Genomic DNA, 26,334 nt, shown 5'->3' with positions numbered 1-26,334 from the left:
TGCCTTCTCTTGACACACAGCCTCACTTTCCTTTTATATATGTTTCTCTCTTTTTAATATGTAAATTCCATTGTTTCCATATGTCTTTGGAACTTTACCTTTTCATAATGTAAATCTTTTCACGTTGCCAATATTCTCATTAACCTCTTTGAAATTCAAACCTCCCTTCATTTATCTAAAAATGCAATTTTGTGACACACCTTACATGCTAAGACCCCAACCATGTTTACCTACTTAGCATTTTAAAGACACCTTACCTCTTTTGATAACTTCAATCTGCAGTCTGCTTGGCTACAAAATGTAATTAAATGACACACAGAAGAAAAGCACAACCCCCCCCTATAAACCTACATTACAATAAACCAGAAAAATATGAAAATTATTTAACTTTCATGACAGTAATCTCCTCTGCAGCCTCTCAGGGACCCTCACACATCCTTCCTAAAATGTGTTGACCAGAACTGGCTGCAATAAAGATGATGAGTATCTTCCTCACTGTTTGCCACTCCTTCAAGTTTGGTATCGTTGGCAAATTTTGACATTTTGCTCTGTATTCCAACATCCAAGTCATTCATACATAGCAAAAAAGTCTTATTTATATGCTTAAATATTATGTCTGTGGAATATCTTGCCACAATTTTGCTCCTTTTCCTATTACTTTCAATGCTGGTGAGAATTCTCTTCTGACTAAAGGCAACATCAGCAATTGTGAATGAAGTACTAAAAAATTGTACACGTACTGAATATTGAATGGTGAGGAATGAATAACTTGTTTATACATCTGCGGCTTTAACATTCTTGGAAATAATAGACTAAAATCAACATCTTTCAAGGTACAGGGAAAAGAAACCTGTTAATAACTCTTGGCTAAAAGCTGTATTTTTGCATTGTTGATGAACAGTATTCTATTTGCAAATTTTGCTGATTTTATTTAGCCATAAATTGTTGCCTCCTGCTCTGCTCATGTTTTTTCTCTGATATTCATCTTTTTGCTATTACAGTTTCCTTGATCTTCTTTAAAAAAACCAATCTTTCCATTTATTATATCCAAAATACTACCGGTTCCCGAAAAGTACACGTTTTCTTTTCCTGCACTGCATCTCTATGTTATGAGTACTAGTGGAATAGCTTTACACATTCACACATACAGTGAACGCATTGAGATGAGTACTGATGGAATGTCCATTTTTCAACTATGTAAATTATTTTTTCTCTAATTTCCAACAAAACGTTGAAGTTTTTCACTCCTAACTTTACCTGTACTTGAATAAAATTAAATCCAAAATATTTCTAGAATTTTTTTCATAAGTTTAAAAACTGAAAATTGAAGGTTTTTAAAAGTTTCAGCTCTAAGATATGCTGTACAACAATGCAGTGTAACATTGATGTGATATCTTGGAATGTTGTGAACCACACAGTCTCTCCTGATTTTGCAATTTGTGTATTTAGATAGTCAAAGAAAATGGACCTGAAATAGACATTCCTACTACTAAAGAGTAAAAAAACCCAACACTTCTTCCAGGCACTTCTCCCACTCTTCATTTCCTTAGATGGTTTTTGTCACTCTCTCCCCTTTGGCACTCCTGCATTTCTTTCTTTCCCACAACCCAGTTTAAAGCCTTGCTCCTTGGCAACTGGCGCTTAGATAACCATGCGCACGCAAGAGAATCAATGCATCCATGCATTGTTAATAAATGAACATGTTACTCATCAGATCAAAAAGTAAGCTTAGTGCAAAGTCAACATCACTATATTCCCTTGTGGCATAATGTAATGAAACGTATAATTTTCTCATGACTCCTGTAATTTAAAAAAAGTGAAATTTTGCCAGAGATCAAGTCATAGCCTTTTAATGATACGAGAGGACTAACATAATTTCTGAATATGGCACTTGGCCACAGCGCACAATTATTGCCTAGAAATGAGAAATTCTGTAGGTTTTTTGGAAAAGAAAAAATAGTTGCTTTTTTCAAAAATGAATGCCTCTTAATTCAAACTTTTTTTGCAAAACATTCGAGTTTCATGATGAAGATCAATCTGATTGCTATAAAACATTATAAAAATACTGTAAAGTACTGTTGTACTATTTAATCAACAAAAGCCTAGATCCTGGTCTGGATTTGAATGAGCTGTATGAATCACAAATGACTAAGGACTTGTCCCTTTCCAACAACTGGCCCTGAATTATCCAAATTCTTTACAGTGATCATGGGGGATTTCAATATGCAGGTAGACTGGGAAAATCAGGTTGGTAGTGGATCCCAAGAAAAGGAATTTGTAGAATGTCTACGAGATGGCTTTTTTGGAGGAGCTTGTGTTGAAGCCCACTAGGGAACAGGCAATTCTAGATTTAGTGATGTGTAATGAGGCAGATTTGATAAGGGAGCTTAAGGTGAAGGAACCCTTAGGAAGAAGTGACCATAATATGATAGAATTCACCCTGCAATTTGAGAGGAAAAAGCTGGAATCAGATGTAATGATATTACAGTTGAATAAAGGCAACTACAGAGGCATGAGGGAGGAGCTGGCCAGAATTGACTGGGAGATGAGCCTAGCAGGAAAGACAGTGGAACAGCAATGGCAGGAGTTTCTGGGAGTAATTTGGGAGACACAGCAAAAATTCATCCCTAGGAAGAAGAAGCATACGAGGCAACCATGGCTGACAAGGGAAGTCAGGGACAGCATAAAAGCTAAAGAGAAAGCATACAATGTGGAAAAGAGCAGTGGGAAACCAGGGAATTAGGAAGCCTACAAAGACCAACAGAGGACAACTAAAAAAGAAATAAGGAAGGAGAAGATTCAATATGAGGGTAAACTAGCCAGTAATATAAAAGAAGATTGCAAGAGTTTTTTTAGATATATAAAGGGTAAGAGAGAGGCAAAAGTGGACATTGGGCCGCTAGAAAATGACGCTGGAGAAGTAGTAGTGGAGAACAAAGAAATGGCGGAGGAACTGAATAGGTACTTTGCGTCAGTCTTCACGGTGGAAGACATGAGTAACATCCCCAAAGTTCAAGAGAGTTGGGGGGCAGAGGTGAGTATGGTGGCCATTACCAAGGAGAAGGTGCTAGGAAAACTGAAAGGTCTGAAGGTGAAAAGATCACCTGGACCAGATGGATTACACCCCAGAGTTCTGAAGGAGATAGCTGAAGAGATAGTGGAGGCATTAGTGGTGATCTTTCAGGAATCACTGGAGTCAGGGAGGGTCCCAGAGGACTGGAAAATCGCTAATGTAACCCCCCTGTTTAAGAAGGGAGTGAGGCAAAAGACGGGAAATTACGAACCGATTAGCCTGACCTCGGTCGTTGGTAAGATTTTAGAGTCCATTGTTAAGGATGAGATTTTAGAAAACTTGGAAGTGCATGGTAAAATAGGGCAAAGTCAGCATGGTTTCATCAAGGGGAGGTCATGCCTGACAAATCTGTTAGAATTCTTTGAGGAGGTAACGAGTAGGTTAGACAAAGGAGAGCCAATGGATGTTATCTACTTGGACTTCCAAAAGGCCTTTGACAAGGTGCCTCACAGGAGGCTGCTCAGTAAGATAAGAGCCCATGGTGTTAGAGGCAAGGTACTAGCATGGATAGAAGATTGGCTGTCTGGCAGGAGGCAGAGTGAGGGGATAAGGGGGTCCTTCTCAGGATGGTGGCTGGTGACTAGTGGAGTTCCGCAGGGGTCAGTTTTGGGACCACAACTTTTCACTTTATACATTAATGATCTAGATGAAGGAACTGAGGGCATTCTGGCTAAGTTTGCAGATGATACAAAGATAGGTGGAGGGACAGGTAATATTGAGGAGGCGGGGAGGCTGCAGAAGGATTTGGACAGGTTAGGAGAATGGGCAAAGAAGTGGCAGATGGAATACAACGTGGGGAAATGTGAGGTCATGCATTTTGGTAGGAAGAATAGAGGCATAGACTATTTTCTAAATGGGGAGAGAATTCAGAAATCTGGAGTGCAAATGGACTTGGGAGTCCTAGTCCAGGATTCTCTTTAGGTTAACTTGCAGGTTGAGTCGATAGTTAGGAAGGCAAATGCAATGTTGGCATTTATTTCGAGAGGACTAGAATATAAAAGCAGTGATGTGCTGCTGAGGCTTTATAAGGCTCTGGTCAGACCACATTTAGAATATCGTGAGCAATTTTGGGCTCCGTACCTCAGGAAGTTCTGGCCCTGGAGAGGGTCCAGAGGAGGTTCACGAGAACGATCCCAGGAATAAAAGGCTTAACATATGAGGAACGTTTGTGGACTCTGGGTCTATACTCAATGGAGTTTAGAAGGATGAGGGGGGATTTAATTGAAACTTACAGAATACTGAAAGGCCTGGATAGAGTGGACGTGAGGAAGATGTTTCCATTAGCAGGAGAGACTAGGTCCCGAGGGCACAGCCTCAGAGTAAAGGGAAGACCTTTTAGAACAGAGATGAGGAGAAACGTCTTTAGCCAGAGAGTGGTGAATCTATGGAATTCATTGCCACAGAAGGCTGTGGAGGCCAGGTCATTGAGTGTATTTAAGACCGAGATAGATAGGTTCTTGATTGGTAAGGGGATCAAAGGTTATGGGGCAAAGGCGGGAGAATGGGGTTGAGAAACTTATCAGCCATGATTGAATGGCGGAGCAGACTCGATGGGCCGAATGGCCTAACTTCTGTTCCTATGTCTTATGGCCTTATTTACTGTGTTTTAACAGGAGAAATCTCGTTTAGAGCTTGTCTCAGTGGATAATGTTGCAACTGATAATAAACCTCTACAGATTCCGAAGGAAATTTGGTTGTTGGTAGATCATCTCTTTAAAAATGCAAGTCGACAGGTGGGTGTAATAAACTTTCTTTCCGCCTGTTCAGCCTGTAAGCTATCGCTCTTAACAATTCATCCATTATATCTCAAAAGATAGCGATGTACCGCTGGGAGGTGTGACTATAGGTAAAACCTTGTGATCTTGTAGTTTGCATCTCGTGATATACAAAGAAAATGGTTAATTAAATGTTGATTCTGGCGAATGAAAGGAGTTCTATCTGAGCTATTTGATTTTGTAAAAACAATAATGCTGCTACATTTTGGATGCATTAGGATTAACTTTGTCTGTTTAAAGGAATGTTCTTACGGTAGTCTTACCACAAAGTTTTCATAATCCCATAGTTAATTATTTTTTGCATCTGTCACCCCTTCATTTTTGAATGTGCTGATCATTGCTGGGATATGATTCATTGTTCTGGTCGTTCTTAATATAAGAGTCTAAGCAGTGTTGCTAGGATATAAGACCATTAAGGGCTTCACAGTGAAACCTGATCTTGTCCGATTTGTGCACATCCAGGAGTTAAAAGAAACCATTTTCAGAATCAAACTAATGCCTCTCCCCCAACCCTTCTCCTTAAGAATTACTAACTCGACATAGTTGTACCTGGAACCTCATAGTCCATATGCCTTCCTAATATAACAAGCTCACTAGGGTCATTGTTTTAAGTGTTACCCGCTGATAAGAGTAGGCAGCTTGTAGCAGTGAGGCATGAGGTCTGGGCCTAGAATTTCATCTGCATAGCACCTTTTTTTTGCATTTCTCAAAATGAGCACCCTCAAATTTCTAGGCCATTGTATATGAAACCAAGCAGGAGAGTTTGAAATGAGTTTTACCAGTGCAGAGAATTTAAAAGATTGGAGGAGTTTTCATTAACCTTTTGCTGTTTTGACAGGAGGACCTGTTCCAAATACCTGGTACACAGGAGGAACTTCAAAAGATTTTTGACTGCTTGGACACAAGCATTCCACAAACTATTCGTATCCTTTACACTACAACATGGAGCCAGAGTCAAGTTTTTTTATTCTTTGTTGGGGTGTGGACGCCGCTGGAAGGCCAGCATTTGTTGCCCATCCTTAATTTCCCTGGAGAAGTGGCGGTGAGCTGCACCCTTGAACTGCTGCAGCCCTTCTGGTACAGGTACACCCATAGTGCTGCTAGAGAGGAAGTTGCAGGATTTTGATCCTGCGACGGTGAAGGAATGGTGATATAGTTCCCAGTCAGGATGCTGCGTGGCTTGGAGGGGATCTTGTAGATGGTGGTGTTCCCATGCATCTGCTGCCCTTGTCCTTCTAGGTAGTAGAGGTCACGGGTTTGGAAGGTGCTGTAGAAGGAGCTTTGAGTTGCTGCAGTGCATTTTGTATGTAATTCACACTGCTGCCACTGTCAGTGGTGGAGGCAGTGAATGTTTATTGTTAGATGGGGTGCCTATGATACTCTTCCAGGCAAGTAAAGAGTATTCCATCACATTCCTGACTTGTGCCTTGTGGATGGTGGGCAGGCTTTAGGGAGTCAGGATGAGTTACCGTGTGTATATATATATATTATATATATATATATATATATATATAGCTTTTCCAGTTCAGTTTCTGGTCAATAGTAAAACGCAAATTGTTGATAGTGGGGGAACCAATGATGGTAATACCGTTGAATGTCAAGGGGAAATGGTTATATTCTCTCTTGTTGGAAATGGCCTTTGCCCAGCACTTGTGTGGTGCAAATGCTACCTGTCACTTATCAGCCCAAGCCTGAATGTTGTTCAGGTCTTGCTGCATATTGGCACAGACTGTCTCAGTATCTGAAGAGTTGCAAATGGTACTGAACATTGTGCAATCATCAGTAATCTTCTCCATTTCTGATCTTATGATGGACGGAAGGTCATTGATAAAGCAGTTGAAGATAGTTGGGCCTAGAACAGTACCCTGAGGAATTCCTGCAGCAGTGTCCTGGGACTAAGATGATTGGCCTCCAACAGCCACAACCATCTTCCTTTGTGCTAGATATGATTCCAGTCAGTGGAGAGTTTTTCCCCTGATTTCTATTGACTTCAGTTTTGCTAGGGCTCCTTGATACCACATTCTGTCAAATGTTGCCTTGATGTCAAGAGCAGTCACAATATGGAGCCAGGGTCAAGTTTTTTTTATTCTTTCATGGGGTGTGAACATTGCTGGCTTTATTTTACAGGCAGTTGCACTGTCACTATCAGAACTAAAATGTATGATAGTCTCTAATGAAAGCGATGCACGTTAGATTAATGGAGGGATGATCATTATAGGTTAATGAGCTTAGAACTTTGGCCGTGTTACACCCAAGGAAAGCTGTTTTTTTTAAATAAAATGCTAATGTTTTTAAGTAAATGCTCAGCAAAAGTTAAGGAATCAGTAGTATTAATGATTGCTGCAATTTGGTGGCTTATTTTCCCATTGGAAATATTTTATTCCATTCTCTTTCTTAGCCCCACAACGCCCCCCCCCCCCCCCCCCCCCGCCCCCCAAGACAAGGTCATCAAAAACCCTTTTGCTCCTGATGAGAAGCATTATGTTAAGTTTCAAGATTTTGAGCAGGCAAATGTATGGTATTATGGAGTTGGAGGACATAACTTTACTGTCATAGCTTCATTACCACAGGTTTGTCCATCTTAATTATATTTTATATAAGGGCACCAGGTTGCTCTCGTGCCTGTGGTGGTATTTTTGTAGCATTGTAGAGTATAGGAAGCCTGTGTACATCTTGGCTGTAATTAGTATTTGGTGTAGGAAAAAAGGACTCCAAAAGAGGCTACATGATTAATTTTTCTGCACATCATTTGTCTGACAATGGTTTCAGTAAAGTATGTGGTATAGAAAGCTGACCAATTTTTGATGAAAGGTTTCTGGGTATTATGTTCCCTCAATTGAGTTTTAGGAGGTTTTTTTCACTGTTGTCAAACCTCCATCACTTACCTTAACTCAGCGTCCCCTCATTTTTATAAAAGTCCAGATTTATTGCAATTCCATATATTTTAATATATGATAGAAACCATATAGGTTTTCTGTGCAAAACCAAATTCGTATCTGCTATTAGATACTCGGGACCAATTTATGCTGTTGACATTTCCTGATTTTGTATACTAGCTGGCAGTAATCATTCGGTGGCTGAAGCTTTGCTCATCTTCCTTGAAGCCCTCCCAGAGCCTGTGTTATGTTATGAGCTGCATCTTCAATGCCTAGAAATTTCGTTCGATAATCGCAGCTGTAGACATGTAAGAGTTGCATTTCTGTAATTGTTCTGTGAGACTATTATGATACTGTATATAAAATGGAATCACAATTGCTTAACGATTCATAATTTGTGCAGATACCTTATATTCTCTGCAGATAACACCTATCTAGCCAACATAGCTACCTTATTAAAACAACTTGCATTTATATAGGGCCTTTACCTTAGACTGGATCGGTGTGGCACAGGTCATTCACAGAAGCACAATTCGTAACTGCATTGTTTGAATGAACTTGCATTAATGGTGATTTTGTGCAGAAAGTAAACTAGAATAAGTTAAGAAAAGTAACATTTTCACGAATAATTCAATAGCAATCAACCAGTATAAGGCTATGATTTGTGCCCTAACACTCAGTTCAAAAAGTACCTGACTATAGTGACAGATTTCCCTAGCTACACTTTTTTTTATTTCCAGGTAGCTGACTCACCTGAACTCAAGATGTTGCATAGATGCCAAAGCCTTTAGGGCTTGATTTTATCAGGAAGGTTAGAATTCTTGGTCAATAATTAGAAATCCCAGCTAGATACAGTATGCCTTTGAGGTGGTTCCAGACTGGGGAATATTTCTGCTATCATTAGAGTACTTTCCTCAAGACCAATGGAAAATTCAGATGAACTAGTATTTATGAATTCTAGGTCTTACCTAACATAAGCACATCTCCATAGGCCATGGTCCTTCATATATAATCGTTGTCCTTGGATGTTGAGATTAATACTTTTAAGATAGTGACAGAAACTTAAATATGTTGAAGAAATTTCACTTGTACGCTGCATCATAGGTGATGGCAGATGGTTCTTTTGTAGATTGGAGTGCTCAACTTCGGGGAGATTGGCCCCAAGTATTATTAACTGAATTACATTTCATCACCTGTAAGATGATAAGTTTGTCTCGTAAAGTAAATCATAGTAAATTTTACCGTTCGAAGAGAAAGCTCAGAAGAAATCCGAAGTGTGGCCTGTGAATGTAACCACACGTTACAAACATATGAAAATGACAGGCAGGGAAACACCAGTTGATCCATCAAGCCTATCCCACCCTACAATGGCTAGACCATCATGATTAAACGCATCTTCCCTACCACCCATACTCAGCCACACAATCTCCTGGGAGAGGCAAAAAAAATGAAATATTGGTTACAATAAGTGTAACACGATAAGCAATTCAAACCAGTCCGGGCAATCAGATGAACCTATTAAGTTCAGGGACTCAGCAGCCATCGGAAAAATATTCCAATGGCTTATAATTCTCTGGAGAAAGAAATGGTTTTGTGGAAATCCCCATATGAAGCAAAAACCCAGATTCCAAATGACTGCCTTGGCTTTTTCCGACAGAATCACTGCAAATGCACATATTTTTGCACCCCATTTCCCACATTCTGTGTCATTGACTCCCTGTCAGCAATCTGAGTCAAAATCCACATATTTGTCTCCCAAATCCTCCAGGTTCTAGTTGCACCTTACCTCTCCAAATCTGTGTCTCATCCTGCATCTTCTGGACTTCAGCTTTCAGCCTGTTAAGCCGTATCACATTCTCTTGGTAACAGAACCTTTGGTCACCTCATCCTCACTCATTAGAGTTCTCCTAAATACCACCACCTTGCCTTCAAAATACTCCTAAGAACCTATATCTTCAACCATAGCTTTGGGCACTTACCCTGATTTCCTTCTTTCTGCTCAGGTCTGGCACCAAATTGTTGAGCGATTTAGGACTTCTTGCCAAATTAAAGGCACCACATAAATAAAATTGTTTGTCTTTCCATGATGCAGAGACATACTAATCCTGAACCTCTGTAGATTTAGTGCAAATTTATTTGAAGCCCAGATCCCTACAAATTTATTAGATAATAATTAGATTTAAAGAGAAGTTATTTTAACAGCATTGTATCCATCATGCAGTGTAATGGGTATTTTAATATTATTAAACTCTATCATTTCCAGTTGTTCATTGTTGTAGTATTTTACACCATGTTGTGCCACATTGGCTGTTTAATGTCAAGTTGTCGCATTGATGATTTTTAACAGTCTTTGCATTGCCATAAATATTTGCTTCTTTTTCTCCAGTTGATAACTCAATTACCACGCAGTCACAAAAATGTGTTTAAGTACTTGATGGCATTCCTGCGGGAATTATTAAAGCATAGTCAAGACAACAAGCTTGATGCTAAGATGTTAGGTAAGAAAAGATGGAACACTTTTGACCTGTGTCATTAACAGATAGAATGCCATGGAAACTTTTCCTAGATTCTCTAATTAAGCTTCTTTACCTGCAGATCCTAAAACATTCTTTCTCAACAACAGCATGGCGCTATACATCCGAGTGAGATTGCTGATGTATTAAATTGAATTATTTACTCTGATCTTGTTACCACTGTTTTAACAAAACTGAAAATGGTCATATTCCAAGCGAAGACTTGTGCAATCTCCCTTTTGTGCATTTTAGCTCTAGTATCTCCAAGTGTATTATAATTTATTCAAAATATCTATTGCGCCAATTTGAGATGCAGAGCTTGGAAGATTTCCATTAGGCCAGCTCTGTAACTAATATTGCATTATTTATTTAAAACAAATTATTCCCTCTCCATATAATATGGAAACTTGAAAGACAATTTTAAATACTGGCAGTGATGGAAAGTAGGCCATAGAAGATTGACCAGACAGATACTGTCTGCCTAATTTTGCTTTTCATTATGGAAAAGAAAATCAGGTGAGGTCTTATAATGGGTGGCCAGTGTGCTATAGACTGTTTTCTGCCAACACCTGATGTTAAAAATAACTGTTTAGTCTCCAGAATAATATCTTGGACTGGAGGAGCTGTTGTACTTTTAAAACTATAAGTGAATAAGCTGCTACTGTGGTGACACTCTTATCTCTAAAGCGATAAGAGGCTAAAGATTGAAACCCCCCCTGAAGGAATTGACCACATAATCTTGGTCAACACTTTAATGTTATACTGAGGGAGTTCTGCAATGTCAGATGCAACAGTAAACAGAGGCTCCATCTGCATGTTTGGATGCATGCAAAGAAAATAATGTGACACTTTTTTGAAGACTAAGGTATTCTCCCTAATTCCTGGCCAGCATTCATTGCTCAACCAATATCACCAAAACAGATTAGCTGGTAGTATGAATTTCTCTCTGATTCAGCAGCTCATTGGTGGGTTTGTGTACCTTACAATCATCTGCTCACCTTTATTTTCCAACACAATTGCTGACCTGGGAAATTAATAAAGAAAACCCTGCATTTTGTGAATGGGTGTCACCACATGCGTGTCTCCAGGTTTCAAAAAAAGTGGTCTTATGAATACTTCAGTGAGACCAAACCGAATATAAACCAAGAAACTTAAATATTTTTAATTCATACATGTTGATGAAGAAAGTAACGATTACAGTCAATACAACTTAACTCATAAAATCTGGCGTAAAACAGAAGGTACTGCATACAATGCTGTCCCTGTTGGTGGACTAAAGACAGCTTTTCTGATCATTCTTTCTAAACCCAGTCAACCCTGTACTTAAGAACAGAACTTTCTCTTTGTAAGTATAGCTTCTTTACCAGATCTCAGATTGTCCCAGACAGTGTCTTCTTTTTCTCAGCTGGGCTGTAAGATCAAGGTTTGACATCTGATCCTCCCACAGCTCTTCATGCCTAGGAGTTGAGCAGCTCATCAGACTAGCTGCTAACCACCCAGGAGTGAGTTCCAGCCAGAAAGGTTTATGCTGTGTATATATAAAAGCAGTCCCCTCCAACTAATATTATTGCTTTCTAGAAGTACTGTATCAAAATGTGGTAAGGATTCACATATTGTCACAAACTGTTAAAAATAAATTAAAGGCTTGTAATTATATAGTACCTTTTGCATCTCAGGGCGTCACAAAGTACTTCATAGCAAATTAAGTACTTTTGGAGTAATTATTGTTATGTACGAATTGTGGCATTCAATTTGTGCACAGCAAGCTCCCACAAGCAGCAGCATGATAATTACCAGATAGTCTGTTTTTTAGCGATGTTGATTGGGAGATAAATGTTAGCCAGGACACCTGAGATAACTTACTGTTGTTCTTCAAAATAGTACCGTGGAATCGTTTACATCTACCCTGAGAAAGCAGGCAGGGCCTCGATTTAATGTCTCATTAGAAAGACGACCCATTCAACATTGTAGCAATCCCTAAATACTTCACAGGAGCACCAGCCTAGATTTTTGTGCTCAAGTCTCTAAAGTAAGACTTGCAGTCACAATCTTCTAACTCAGAGGCTAGAGTGCTATCCACTGAGCCATGGCTGACACATGTTAAGCAATATTGTCTTTTGGGAACTCATTAAGTCATCCAGTCCTCTCACTGTTTCAGTGACTTCAGCTTTTTTCTGTTGTCAAGTGAATAAAGAGTGCTGCACCCTCTGGGCAATTAAACCTCAGCATCTGACTTTATATCAAAAATTCTTTCTGGGGCAAATGGTCAAACTTTCAAAAAATTGATACTGATCAGTCATGTTGCTATTTGTATGATCTACCTGTACACATATCGGTTCCACATTTACCTAGAAAACAATAGTGCCTGTACTTGTTGACTGTGAATTGTCTTGGGTCATCTGAGGACATGAAAGATGCTGTGTAAATGCTTGTTTGTTTTTCTTTATAAAAACAATTACTTAATGAAAATAGTGCTATAAGTGCTCAGTTGGTCAAGCAGCACCCCTGGAGAGAGAAACAGTTAACAGCTTAGGTCATTAGAATGCATTATTGAACCTGAAAGGTTACCTGTTTCATCACAGATGTTGCCTGATCTAAGTATTTCCAATGTTTTCTTTGGCCTGAATTTGTTTCCGCGTCGGGCGGGCTCAGCAGGAATGGGCAGGACAGGCGAGGAGCCGACCGCCGCCCGTGATCGGCTCCGCACCATGATTCCATGCAGGTGAGCCAATTGAGGCCTGCCCTGCATGGATCGCGAGTGGTAGCGCTGACTGCTGCCTGTGTGGGCGGTGGTGGGGAGGAGGAAGAGTCAGATCTAGCGCGCAGTTCATGCATGCACGCAAAAGACCGCTTCAACCTCCCTGAGGCACGGAGCTGCCTCGGAGATTGAAGCGCTTTTTAAAAAAATGAATAATGACATTAAAAATTTAATGAAACACCTTGTGATTGTGTCACATGAAATGTGACATGTTTTTAATGGCAAAAGAAAGTTTTTATTTAATTTATATTAGCTTTAGCAAACCTCAACCCACTCATGGATGAGGTTTCCTAAAAAAATATAACGGCCACTTGGCCTTTTTGCCTGCCCGCCAACTGTAAGGTTGGGCGGGAAGCATAAAATTCAAGTTAATTAGGTCCTTAATAAGCCTTTCAATTATTGACAGATGCGCAGCCAACTCCAGCATGCGCCCGCCAAACGCAATGTCGTGACAATGCGCAGTGACGTTGGGACGCCACCCAACGTCACCGCGCATCATTTTACCTTCCGGCATGTCAGGCGCGCGCCCACATGCCGAAGATAAAATTCTGGCCTATATTTTAGATTTCCTGTATCCACACTATTTTGCTTTTGTTATTAGACATGTCATTTAATATTTTTCTATTTTTGTATTGTATTCATAAACTGAATATAAGGACATATCTCCATCTCCATCCCTCCCATAGACAATCTAACAAAGTTCACACATGAACAATGTCTGCTGACAGGATTGTTAGCAGCTGTGGAACCAACTCCCTGCAAGGGTCATTAGTTTCAGGAAAAGGAGGGAGAAAATTCAGGCCAACGAAAGTAAACCATATACATCCAATGGTTTTAGCTGTTTTAACTCTGCCTATTAGGTCATGACAATTGAGAAACTCTAGCTGATGATCAATGCAAATTGCAACACCAGCTGTGGGCAGGAATTCGCCTTCACGATGACTTGTATTTCAAAAGCTCCAAAGCAAGACATCATCCTGGCAAGCAAGGCATCAGCAGAGATCATCCTACACCACCAGCAAGGGACAGTTTCACGTGTGGCACTTGTGTCAGACTTTGCCTTTCCAGAATCGGCTTGTTCAGCCATCAAAAGAAGTACATGATCTCATCTGACCTCACCAAAGTCCTGAGGCTGCATTCTCATCGTCTCTCACAGATGGAAGGATGCCACTGGGACAGTAGTGGCTATTTGTTCTGATGCACTGAATTTTTGAGTTTGCTTCTCCTGCCTGTTTCAGTTAAGGATAGTCTAAACCAAATGAGAATTTAGAAGGTTTTCAGGTTTGAATTATGTCTGATTTGCCCAAATATATTTACAGAATTGACTTAGGCAAGTGTTCTGAGATGCAAACCTAATTATTAGTTTGACATCTATAAGTCAGTTATTAAACACATGTTTGAAGACCAAAATGTTAAGGTATATGAAGAAACATGGTTGAAGGGATTAGTATTTCACTACAGGCATATTATATAATTGTTTGTATTCCTTTCATCCACAGCTACGCTCTTTGCAAGTTTGCTTTTGAGGCCACCACCAAACTTAATTGGACGGCAAACCCAGAACGATCGCCAACGTGCTGTGGATTTCATCTATGGCTTCCTGATAAGTGGAGACGGTGACTAAATGTCGAGTATACTTCTGATAACATCTTCACTGCACTGTGACAGTAGCTGTATTTGTTGTGCTAAAATGGTGATCGAATGATACAGATGAATGAGACCTGTTTTATCAATGCATTTCAGTATTGATCTGAGTGAATGAAGGTAGCTCCTTAATCTTTTCTCATCAAGTAGTTTAGAATGCTCGTCACATAGTGATTCAGCATAACCATACACATTTCCAGCAATTTTGTAACACCTTGTCAATCTAAATTTTTGTTACAAATTATTGTGTCATTTTCTTCCAGCATTGTATCTAAACATCTATATTTGCTGCCAGGTTAATGGAACTTAGAGTGGGAATCTTTTATGTAGTTGAAGGTGACTGGAGGGCTGCAATGAGCAAGGAAGCTGCCTCGGATTAAACAGGGAATATACTACGATACCACAGTATATGAAGCCCATATATGCCTCCATTTTTGAAACACAATACTCAATTATAATTATAGCAAGTGAACAGAAAATAGTTAAAACAGGAGTGAATGAGCGCAAACAGTAACTTATTCCTATTGAGTACTTCAGTTCCCACAATTGTGGTGGGACTTTTATCTACGCAATAAATTCAGTTTCATTAGGTCCTGCCTAGACAGAGGGGTAAGGTACCTTGTGTAAAAGAGAGTCCAGTTTTGGAAAGATATTAGCCTAGATTTCCAAGTAAATATGACTACATTAAGACAATGGATTACATTGGGGCAAGGTAAAACGAATGGGTTGACTTTTAGAGATACAAATTTAATGATATAGATCACAAAATTGTCTGAAAGAGTATGGTTAATGCATAAAGTTTTAGAAAATTGTCAAAATTTTAGATGCCTTTAAAAATAATTAGACCTCCAAATATACAATCGGTCTACTGAGTTCATATAGATGACCCATAAATGTGTTTTGCAAAATTCTATTCAAGAAATGGATGGAGCGAGGTTTATTTGTTATTTTTCATATTTATTGAAGATTCAGTTTGTGATCTGAAAATAGCATATGCTTTACCTGTAAGGTAATAGTGCAGCTGTGTGTTCTAATTTCTACATGATGAAGTAGAAGCCTACTCTGCCATGTACGAGGAAAAGAGCAGTAGTGCCAATGCAATATTAGATTCCAGACCAGTTATAGACCACTGAACTCCAAATACAGTGGATGGGGAATTCAAATTTAATTCAGCCTATTTCCAGCTCACCTTCTAGAAACGCATTTCCTGTTTGCCAAATCAAAGTAATATTACAGTGCCATAGACAACTCTGTCCCTTCAATCAAAGAAATAATGTTGCATAAATGGTACTTAAATGTTTCTATTCAACTGGGATAATTATAGGTTGAATCCATGTATCATTCAATCACTAGTAAAAAGCCATGTGATAATCAGTTTAGGCTGATGTATTGTTGCCAGATCCCAGCCATGGGGAGATGAGCATGTGTACATATATTTAAAAATCTATGGCAGTGTCCTTAAAGAAGAATTTATGTGTAGCCCTGAGTACTTTCAATATAATGTATTCTCCAAGTTAAGATGAAAAAATCATTTTTTCAAAAACAAACACCTCCCACTTCATATGAGATGTTTGTAAATGTCTGTAGAGACACCTTGTATTCAATCTGCACATTCAGTAAGGAGCAACTCCACAGAGAATATCAACACTACAAACCTTTAAGTTGAATTTCAATCATTTGTTGTTTTTCCCCTCTCAATGCATTACCTAGATGAGATGAATAGTATAGTACTTTTGTACAATGAACTTTAATTTTTAATGCAATTTAGCTTGAATCTGAGTTGAAAGATACAAGCCAGTTAATTAGTCCAGATTACACACCAGCTGAAAAAGAAATATAATCAAGCAGCTCGATTTCCAAATTCACTGATACCAAGAAAAGCAAAAGTATTGGTGTCTGATCTTTGGGCTGATGTTTTTGCCAGCCAGTGCTGGCCATGGTAAATTGATACCCATTGAAACCAGGAACAAAATGAAACTTCTTTAAATTCCTGCCCTTGAGTGTATTGAACTATTGAAATCTCTTGATCTGTTATTTAAAGGTTTTATCTTCACTGTTTTTATCACTGTAGTTCCAGGTGGAACTCAACAGACTTAATGAACTAAAAGAAGGGCCTAATCAAAAAGACCAGTTACAGGAAGTGTTCAATGTATTTGATACCGAGGGCAGGTAATTAGATGCCAATCTATGATTCAAAATTGTTATGTAATACACTACAATGTATGTTTCAGTCTCTAGGTTATTTCATTATCTTATGGTTAAATTTTCCAATTAAAATCAATTTAAATCTGTATTCAAATAGCATCATTTGTCATTTCTTTAAAATATATAGTTCTTGTTTCTGTTATTTGGACCTTTTGAGTTATCAGATAACTCCCTTTTGATAATTGGCTCTTTAAACTTAAGTTCCTTAAGTATCAGAAATTGTGAATCAGGAGGTATATTCTTGTATTTATTACACTGCAACTATTATGATATTCACTATCTAGAAGTTTTTTTGTGACATCTGCAGTATGTCTTATGTTAATTATGCAGACAGTTAATTTTGCAAGTGGCAATGAGGTACAGCCAGTTCCAACAATGTCATTTTTTACATGGGACATGAAGTAACTGTTACATTCTGATACATCTAAAATATATACTGTTAAATCTTTTCTCACAAGAATTGGATTGTTAAAGTATTCTATGATGTTACAGCTGCTGCAAGTGTTTCTGCTTGTTAATTGTATTGCTAAACATAGCCCTAGCCCATTCTTCGTACTTTGAGTAACAAAATAGGGGCTTGTGTTCAACTTTGATATTCAGTAGAGGGAAGCTCTTTAAAACTGTGTTGACTTTTTTTTTAGTGCTCTGTATTTATGATCAGATTTTAAGGAACTACACGTTAAAGTTTAAATTATTTATTCATACAAATGACCCATCTGGAAGTAGTATTGTTTTGATGCAGTGCTTTAACTGTGCACACTTTCCCTTATACTGTACTGTGCACTTGCTATACGAGTCAGTCACCACTCCATTGTATTTCATGTCAGAGTACTGTCAATTGAGCTGCATTTGTAGATATATTTGTTTTCCTTTTATATAAGCTATAAATATGGAGCTACCTTGAAATCCGTTTCTAGTTAACAGTAAAATTGCAAGCTTGCAATCCTTATTAAATGCATATTACATTGTCAAGTTCAAATAGTTTGGTAACTTCATCATTGGTAAGGTAATCTCAGCTGTTTAAAACAAGCACCAATAATTACTCTTGCGAGACTAGGACTTCCTAGAAATTAATCTCTTAGAAGTGCTAAAGCTTATTTTAATATTATGTTTTATAAAAATGTAGATAATTTTCTGCTTTGGGTTTAAGAAGCAGCCTTTTAAAGAGATTTCTATCAACTCGTTCTTAAGGTGTCTAAACAGATGCTGCACGTCTGCTCAGGACAAAAGCTGGTTAAAATAGCAGAATCATCTTCTGTGGATGGAAGTGACGGTGTATTTTGAACTTGACATCATTATTAATCATCCAAAAATATAATGGCAACAACAAACAAAACTTTTATTTTTTAAAATTTGTATTACCTGTATGAATTGTTCATAGTATCTCGCATGGTATACGCAGAAGGTTTGCTTCAACCTACAGCAAAGCAATTAGTTGAGACTAAAATGGTCACAAAGCCAAGTTTTGGTGTAGCATTTGGCACTTGCCTCTGCTTGGCACTTGCCTCTGATTGCTGAAGCAGATTGCCTTTGTCATGTTCTCTCCTCAACAAGTTAAAATTGTAATAAAAACAAAGTGATGGAAATACTTAGGTCTGGCAGCCTCTGTGGAGAGAGAAACTAAGTTAATGTTTCGATTAGAATATGACTGTTTTTAAGAACTGAAGGAAGGTAGCATTTGTCCAGAGTGAATGTAAATAGAAGAATGAACAGCTTTTTCCAAAAGCAAAAACACAAAAAATAGGACATCTTTGTCATTTAATCTCTCCCACATTCCACCCTTTCCCAGACCTTCCATTCTGTTTTTCCTTCCCCTCCCTTTCAATGGTATAAAACCCGTCATATTTCTACTCTCCTCCAGTTCTGAAGAAGATTCATATTTGACTTGAAATATGAACTCTTTCTCTCCACAGATGCTGTCAGACCTGCTGAGTATTTCCAGCACTTTATTTTTATTGTGGATGCTGGAAATCTGATTTTTTTTTTTGCTTTTATTTCTGTTAAAAGGGCAACCTGGATGGCCAAATTGCAGGCCTATGCCAAATATCCTCTTTTTGACACTAAGATGCTTTGTACTACTATGCCAGATCATCTTTCTCCATTTTCCCATCCTGTTGCGGTGGGACACTGCAGCCTCTGCTCGGCTTAGAACTAAGCAGGGTGGAGGACCAAATCTACATACTACTTGGCATTGAGCTTTACAGCTCTCATTCTGGATATTGCTGCAGGCAGGCTTCAGTACTTTGTCATAAGTTGTTGTGGAAGGCACTGTTCCTAGTCAATTGTGTGATATTTAATACTGTTTCAAATTTGTTTTGAAATTTACTGAAATGTTATATGCAGCTCCACTGTCTCTCACTGAACTGCTTCCATTTGTTTTTTAGTCACTTATGCAGAAGATGGAACTTTCCTTTACTCCATGCATAGCTTTATGTTCATAGTTCAAATACCAGTCCAGGGCATGAGCACAAAAATCAAGGCTGGCACTTCACTGCAGTACTAAGGGAGCATTGCGCTGTCCACGATCCCATCTTTCAGATGAGACTTTAAACTGAGGCCCCATCTGCCTGCTTGGGTGGATGTAAAAGATCTCATGAAACTACTTCAAAGAAGAGCAGTAGAGTTACTCCCAGTGTCTGGCCAAAATCTATCCCTTAATCAACTTCACAAAAACAAATTATTGTTATCACATTGCTATTTGTAAGGGGTCGAGTGGAGATGAGTTGCTGCATTTCCAACAGTGGCTGCGCTTCAATAAGTACTTCATTGGCTGTAAAGCACTTTAAGACATCCAGTGGTTGTGAGAAGAGCTATATAAACACAAGTCTCTCTTTTCTCTCTAGTTTCATAGTACTAAATCATCTTGCAGTGAATGCACACCCTAAGCGTAAAAAGAAATAGATTTATGAATAAGGTTGATGTGATAGGGCATGAGATGGAGATCCCTTTGGTTGATTGAGCTAATGCAAATAATAAAACCTCCACTAAATGTACAGATTCCATCATCCTACTAAATTGCAAAGAAAAACCTTTCATTTGAAACATGGAGGAAGAGAAGAATTGTTTTTAGAATTTTTTTCTCATTTATTTCATGCCATTTAGAGTCTCTCACAAATAAAGAAAATCAACTTTCAGGACAATATTTTCACAAACCAAATTTATCAGGTGAAAGAAACTGGGAAGTGGGGAGGAAATTTGGACTGTGCAGTGCCTGTTTTTAAGTGCTACCCAGCCACATCATAGTCAAAAGCTAGGTTCAAGATGGAGGTACACAGGATGCCATCGTGCCATTGTGGTAAAGGGATTTGGATATGCAAACTTAATGACTGATGGCAACATGGCAGCTTATTATGTGAATATGTGCGTTAACAACAATGCTGCCATTTTCGAACTGTGTGTGCCAACCAATGCTCTGTCTTAACCTTACACAGCTGAACACAACATTAAACAGAATGAATGAACCTCATCAATGCTATTTAGAAGAACCATGAACAACTTAGGTTCACCCCTTGATTATTTCTTTATGGTGCTGGTATAATTGGGCAGAATTTTGCCTTTGGCAGGTGGGCTCGGCGGGGGTGGTCGGGAAGCTGACTGCCACCCGCAAAAGGGGCCAGACTGCGATTTCACACTGGCGGGCCAATTAGGCCTGCCCAGCGTGAAACGTGAGCGACCTCCCTCAGCACTGCCTATATGTGGGTTGGGGGGGGGGGGGGGTTGGGCAAGCACGAACCTTGTGCATGAAAATCTCCCTGAGACACAGCTGCCTCAGGGAGATGAAGCGTTTTTTTAAAAATAAAGATTTGAATAATATCCCCTCGTGTGACTCTGTTACGTGAGCAGGGACATGTTATTAGTTACATTTTAAAACGTTTATTTTAATTTTACTTGCTTTTGGAAACCTCATCCCGCCCTTGGATGAGGTTTCCAAAAAAATGCAAAGGCCGCTTAGCCTTTTCGCCTGCCCGCCAACCGCAAGGTTGGACAGGCAATGACAAATTTAAGTTAATTGATTGTTTAATGGTCTTAATAGGCCTTTTAATTGTCGGTGGGCGTGCTGCCGGCTCCGGCACGCACCCGCCAACCGAACTATCGCGCACACTCATCCACACACATCACTTCACATTCGAGCGGGTCGGGCACACACACCCACCTGCCGAGCTAAAATTTTTGCTCCTTTTTTTTGGAGCTTTCCTATATTTGGCTGAAGTTTGAATAGTCTAGAGGGATTGGGTCTGACTGGTGGTGAAATATTTTTCTGGTCATTTAAAATCTTGTGCAGAAACAAGATGCCCCCAGACTTGGGTGACTTACCAGGGTTTTCTCTAGGAATTAGACATGACAGGGAGAAAGAAGAGAGGCCATGCAGAGCAGAGCAAGTTGCCAGAGAGGAGGACTGGGGAGAAGGATTCTTAGCAGGAGGCCAAATCTTTAGATGGTCTTGAGATAGCAATTTGCTTTCCTCAACTTCAATGAGGACCAATGCCTGAAATGTCTTCATAAAAGAGACCATTGCTGAATTCTGCCAACTGCTGGACCCACATCTGAGGTCTCAAAGCAGGGGAAGGGCCATATTGCATGTAGCTGTCAAGCTGACCGTGGCTCTTTTATGCATCTGGCTCCTTCCAAGAGTAAAAAGCAATTTTTAAAGACCTAATCAGAAGTTAATAAAACTACTCTTAGTTGACCATGCTAAATGAAATAACTTTTACTGGGACAGGCCATATTCCTGTAATGCCTGATACAGAATATATTATCTTGGAGTAGTGTTAAAATCTCTGCAACTGAAACCTGGAGCAGTTCAAATTAATGGTTTTCCCTCCAGATGAAATACTCTGTCGGGCCTGTAATGAATGACCCACAATTAAGTTACCTAAATGTTAATTGTACTATGGAGTATTCATAGCAGTGAATAACACACCAACGCACTTCATAATACACAAAGTAAAATTCCTTGTCATATTCATGGAATTCATCCAGCTCCTATTGTGAGAGGAAGGTATACAATTAAATTTTATCTAACAGTGAACATGATTTTTCTTTGTTTTTGATTAAAACTCATTCATTCTATATGTAGTTCAGTATATTAGTGTCATGTCATACAGAATGAAAAAAGGATGATAAAATTATTTGACTTTTAGAGGGAACAAAAGAAAAAGATGAACACATCTGACTTAATATTTCTTTCAATTAAATTGTGTGTAGAACTTGCAATGCCACAATTTCTGTAAATGAGTCCTGAAAATGTCTATATATACTGTGTGAAGTACTGTTCCCTACTCAGTCACTGGAATTCTGTATCGAACAATTGTGGAGGCAATAAAGATGCTCATTTGTGACTGGAAGACACTAATTGATGTGACAAATCACCTGACCTAATTATTGTGTATGTTCTGCCTCCTGATGTTTGTTGCATTTCATAACTCCTGATTTTGCCAAATAGGTTTGTTTCAGGAACAGTAACCAAGGGTAAACATGGGGTAGTGTTGTATTATATTCCAAAATGATTTATGACAATATTGTTCCTGTGTGTGTACCTATGTATCTCTACCATGCCACATCAATCACGACTGCCTCACAGTCAGTGCAGCAAACTAATTTCATTCTGCCACAGGAAGATATCTGAAAAATACATTTGATGTAAGCTCCTGTATCTGTGTTTAAAAAGTGTGATTATTTCAAACTTCTGGGAACCACATGATGAAATTTTATTGCACTCACAATAACTTTTGGTGGTCAAATTTACATTAAGTGGAGTGGCACTAGTTGCTCTGGGCAACCTGAATCAGTGCTAGGCGCAAAGCATTACAAGGCTGTAACCATGTGCAATTAGTTCAAACTTCAGATATGTCACAAAACTCTGCTTTTTTTTTCATGCTAATCAGAAAAGCAATTCAAGGTTTTGAAAAAAAGACTCTTCATTGGCTCAGGTAACTCTGGTTATATGTCAAATGTGCGCAACATATTTTTCAATTGCTTACAGCAGCCGTTGTGACATTACTCAGCATCTCCAGAACAAAAAAAACACATGGAGGCTGAATGAAGCAAATGTGCAACTCCAGATAAGTACTTTGGGTTTTTTTGAGAAGCAAAACACAGAAGCTAGTCAAATACATGTTAATCAGCGACTGTTTGCTTACCATAGCGTGGGCATTGGACACACTTTCAGACCTAGTGGTTGTACCTCTCATTTGATTTAAAAAAACTTAAACCAACCCAAGTTTTCATCTGCGTGCACAATATCTGAGAAAATAATTTGCAACGTCTTGGCTCTCAACGTACTGTCTCTAGCATAAGAACTATTTTGTTTGTGTAAGTGAATTTTGACCTGAACTATACTGCTTTCTATGATAAACGGCTGAAAAGACAAGCAGACCCTTCAAAAAAAAATCGCTTCAAGCTGGAAATAGAGACCACGAGAAACGTCGCACTGTAGAAGTTAGCAAGTTGAGAACAGGACAGACTTCTAAAGAGATGTAACTATTTAATTTTAAGTATATACTTACATTTTTTGCACTTAATGTTATAATAACAGTATTTCTTTTTAATAGGGGCTCAGTGAACTTGATCTTATTTTGAATGCTTGTACGGCATCGTTCTGATTGATCGCCCTTGAACTCACTTGAATACGAATAACTTTACCACATGTTCCATTCAACAAAGGAATTATGGTCACTCTACGCATAAGACTTAACAATGCCATTCTACCCACAGCCCTAGGAGGGAGGCTCCAAGTTCTGGCACAATAAAGCAACCTGATTGATCATGGTGGAATTCCATAGTCACACTAGTTTTGGAAATTGTGTTATGAGAAGGGGACAAGTATCCAATTTGTACAGAAGCTGGCTGAATGCCATCTATAAAGTTACAAAGCAACTCATTAAAGCAGATACAATGCATAGTCTTCTCAACATCCCAGTTATGATCATCATCGTCAGTTTCCTTTCATTGTAGAAGATGGCTGTTTCTTGAGTACATCTGTTATGCGTTCTAACGTATTTGTGGAGCCCAATTACAGATCTGAATGGCTTTCCGCAGTGCGGGAAAGCGTAAGCTGTTTGAATTTGTTGGGACTGCCTGGTCTTTCTAGCTTGCCTTTTGTCCTTAGCTGCCTGTATTTGCTGTTCAAAGGAAACAGTGCCATTCCTTGAGATCGCTCTCCAGGTACTTCTTTCTTGTGCATTTTCTCTGGCACATTTCCTGAGGCTCTCTTTCAAGGAGCCCTTGAATCTTAATTTCGACCTACCTATCAGGCGGTGTCCAAGTTTAAGTTGTGAGTACATGACTATCTTAGGGATTTTATCGTCAGTCATAGGTGCTATATGTCTACTCCATCTGAGTGGGCTCTAAAGATGAGTGAAACAAAGAAAATTCTGGAAATACTCAGCAGGTCTGACAGCATCTGTGGAGAGAGAAACAGAGTTGATGTTTCTAGTCCATCTGACCCTTCTTCAGAGCTACAGAGAAATAGAAATGTGATTAAATTTATACTGTTTAAGGTGGGTGGAGCAGGTGAAGCTGGATATCACTAGTGATAGGCGGGTGGGGGGGTGGGGGGTGCAAAGGAGAGATTGACAAGGATGTCATGAACAAAAGGACAAAGGGAGTGTTGATGGTAGTGGTAAGGGCTAAAAAAAATGTGCTGACCTAAAGATGAGTGCTTCAATTCCAGACATTTCTGCTTTTTGAAGTACCTCAGTTTTGGGCACTTTGTCCTCCCATTTGATGTCCATGGTGTTCCAAATCTCATAGGAAACCTGTCCAACTGCTTAATATTTCTGGAGTAGGTAGTCCATGGCCAGAATTTTACCTTTGGCGTGCAAGTGCGTGCCCGACATGCCCGCGTCCTGACATCGCGCACTCTCGCGATATTTCATTTGGCGGGCACGTGCTAGAGTCAGCTGTGCGCCCACCGGTAATTGAAAAACCCATTAAGGCCATTAACTAGGTAATTTGAAATTTACGCTGCCCATCCAACCTAATGGTTGGCGGGCAGGCAAAAAGGCCAAGCGGCCTTTACATTTTTTAGGAAACCTCATCCACGAGCAGGATGAGATTTCCTAAAGCTAATACAAATTAAATAAAAACTTGATTTTGAATTTAAAAACATGTCCCATCTCATTTGACACAATCACATGAAGGGACATGTTTCATTAAATTTTTATTGTCTTAATTTTTTTTTAAAGCGCTTCAATCTCCCTGAGGCAGCTCCATGCCTCGGAGATTGAAGCACTCTTTCACACGCATGCGGGAACTGTGCGCTAGGCCCGCTCTCCCCCCCCCCCCCTGCCCGCACAGGTAGTGCTGAGCACTGCCGCTCGCGATCCATGCAAGGCGGGCCTTAATTGACCCACCTGTGTGAAATCACTGTGCAGAGCCAATCATGGGCGGCAGTTGGCTTCCCGACCATGCCCGACGAGGGAAAAGTTCTGGCCCATGCCTCACAGGCATACATAAGGTGGGTGGAGCAGGTGAAGCTGGATAGAAGGCCAGCAATAGGCAAGGGCAATGGAGAAATTGACAAGGATGTCATGAACAAAAGGACAAAGGGAGTGTTGATGGTAGTGGTAAGGGCTAAAAAAAAAAGTGCTGACTTAAAGATGAGTGCTTCAATTCCAGACATTTCTGCTTTTTGAAATACCTCAGTTTTGGGCACTTTGTCCTCCCATTTGATGTCACACAGCATTGTACACAGTAATACACACCAATTATGATCCACTTACCCTAATATGGGTAAGTTCTTGCATTCCTTCCTACTTGCACCACATCCTTGGTGTCAACAAGAGAATCTTCTATAACTAATACAAATTGAGGTAGCAAGAAAAATGATCTATTCTGATAAATCATGCATCCCTGATGCCAAATGAGGGAGAAGATTTCAAAATCTTGTTTGTTGGAATTTGGCTGGTATGACAATAGCAGTCCCTACCATAAATCAAATTCCAAACTCCTGTGCTGTGCTTACCTGAACATGTTGATCTGAATTGTAGGGTAGTAGAAATGGCTTGGCTCAGTAATATGCTTTATACAGTGTCCACTTGCATTATATTTTTCATGTTAAGGGTTGGCTTAGATATTAAATATATATAAATTAATATTTTAAGGGCATAATTCTATTCCCTGAATGTCTGTAATTCAATTTTCAAGAAGTTCACAAAGTCCTTAGACAGCACTTGTAACTAGGGGAGACGTTGGTGTAATGGTATTATTACTGGCTGATAATTCCAGGTACTGCTCTGGGGATCTGGGTTCAAATCCCACCATGATGACCATGAAACCATTGTGTTGATTGTCATAAAAACCCATCTGGTTCACTAATGTCCTCTGGGCTATCCTTACCTCGTCTGGCCTACATGTGACTCCAATTTGGCTCTGAAATGGCCCAGCAAGCGATTCCTGCCAGCGATCCTCTTCCCACCCCACAATCCCATGAATGAATAAAAACGAGGTATTTGTTTATATCACAAGAGGTGCTAGAATGAAGATCTTA

The 26,334-nt window shown here is 39.3% G+C and overlaps 1 protein-coding gene across 3 annotated transcripts in view; it reads left to right on the top strand.

Annotated features, from left to right (window-relative positions):
* Nucleotides 1-16,932, top strand: part of ocrl (OCRL inositol polyphosphate-5-phosphatase) — a 117,257-nt gene extending 100,325 nt beyond the window's left edge. For all 3 annotated transcript variants that reach the window (XM_078547054.1, XM_078547055.1, XM_078547056.1), the window contains 5 exons: nucleotides 4,687-4,806; nucleotides 5,687-5,771; nucleotides 7,905-8,032; nucleotides 10,111-10,222; nucleotides 14,495-16,932. In XM_078547054.1, coding sequence (XP_078403180.1) covers nucleotides 4,687-4,806; nucleotides 5,687-5,771; nucleotides 7,905-8,032; nucleotides 10,111-10,222; nucleotides 14,495-14,619 — 570 coding nt within the window. In that variant the 3' untranslated portion in view covers nucleotides 14,620-16,932. The remainder of the gene's footprint in view (nucleotides 1-4,686; nucleotides 4,807-5,686; nucleotides 5,772-7,904; nucleotides 8,033-10,110; nucleotides 10,223-14,494) is intronic.
* The last annotated feature ends 9,402 nt before the right edge of the window (nucleotides 16,933-26,334 follow it).

The sequence above is a fragment of the Cetorhinus maximus genome, chromosome 8 (assembly GCF_964194155.1).
Source record: "Cetorhinus maximus chromosome 8, sCetMax3.hap1.1, whole genome shotgun sequence".
In the NCBI taxonomy this organism is placed as follows: Eukaryota; Metazoa; Chordata; class Chondrichthyes; order Lamniformes; family Cetorhinidae; genus Cetorhinus; species Cetorhinus maximus.
This window is presented reverse-complemented; position numbering and strand designations above follow the sequence as displayed.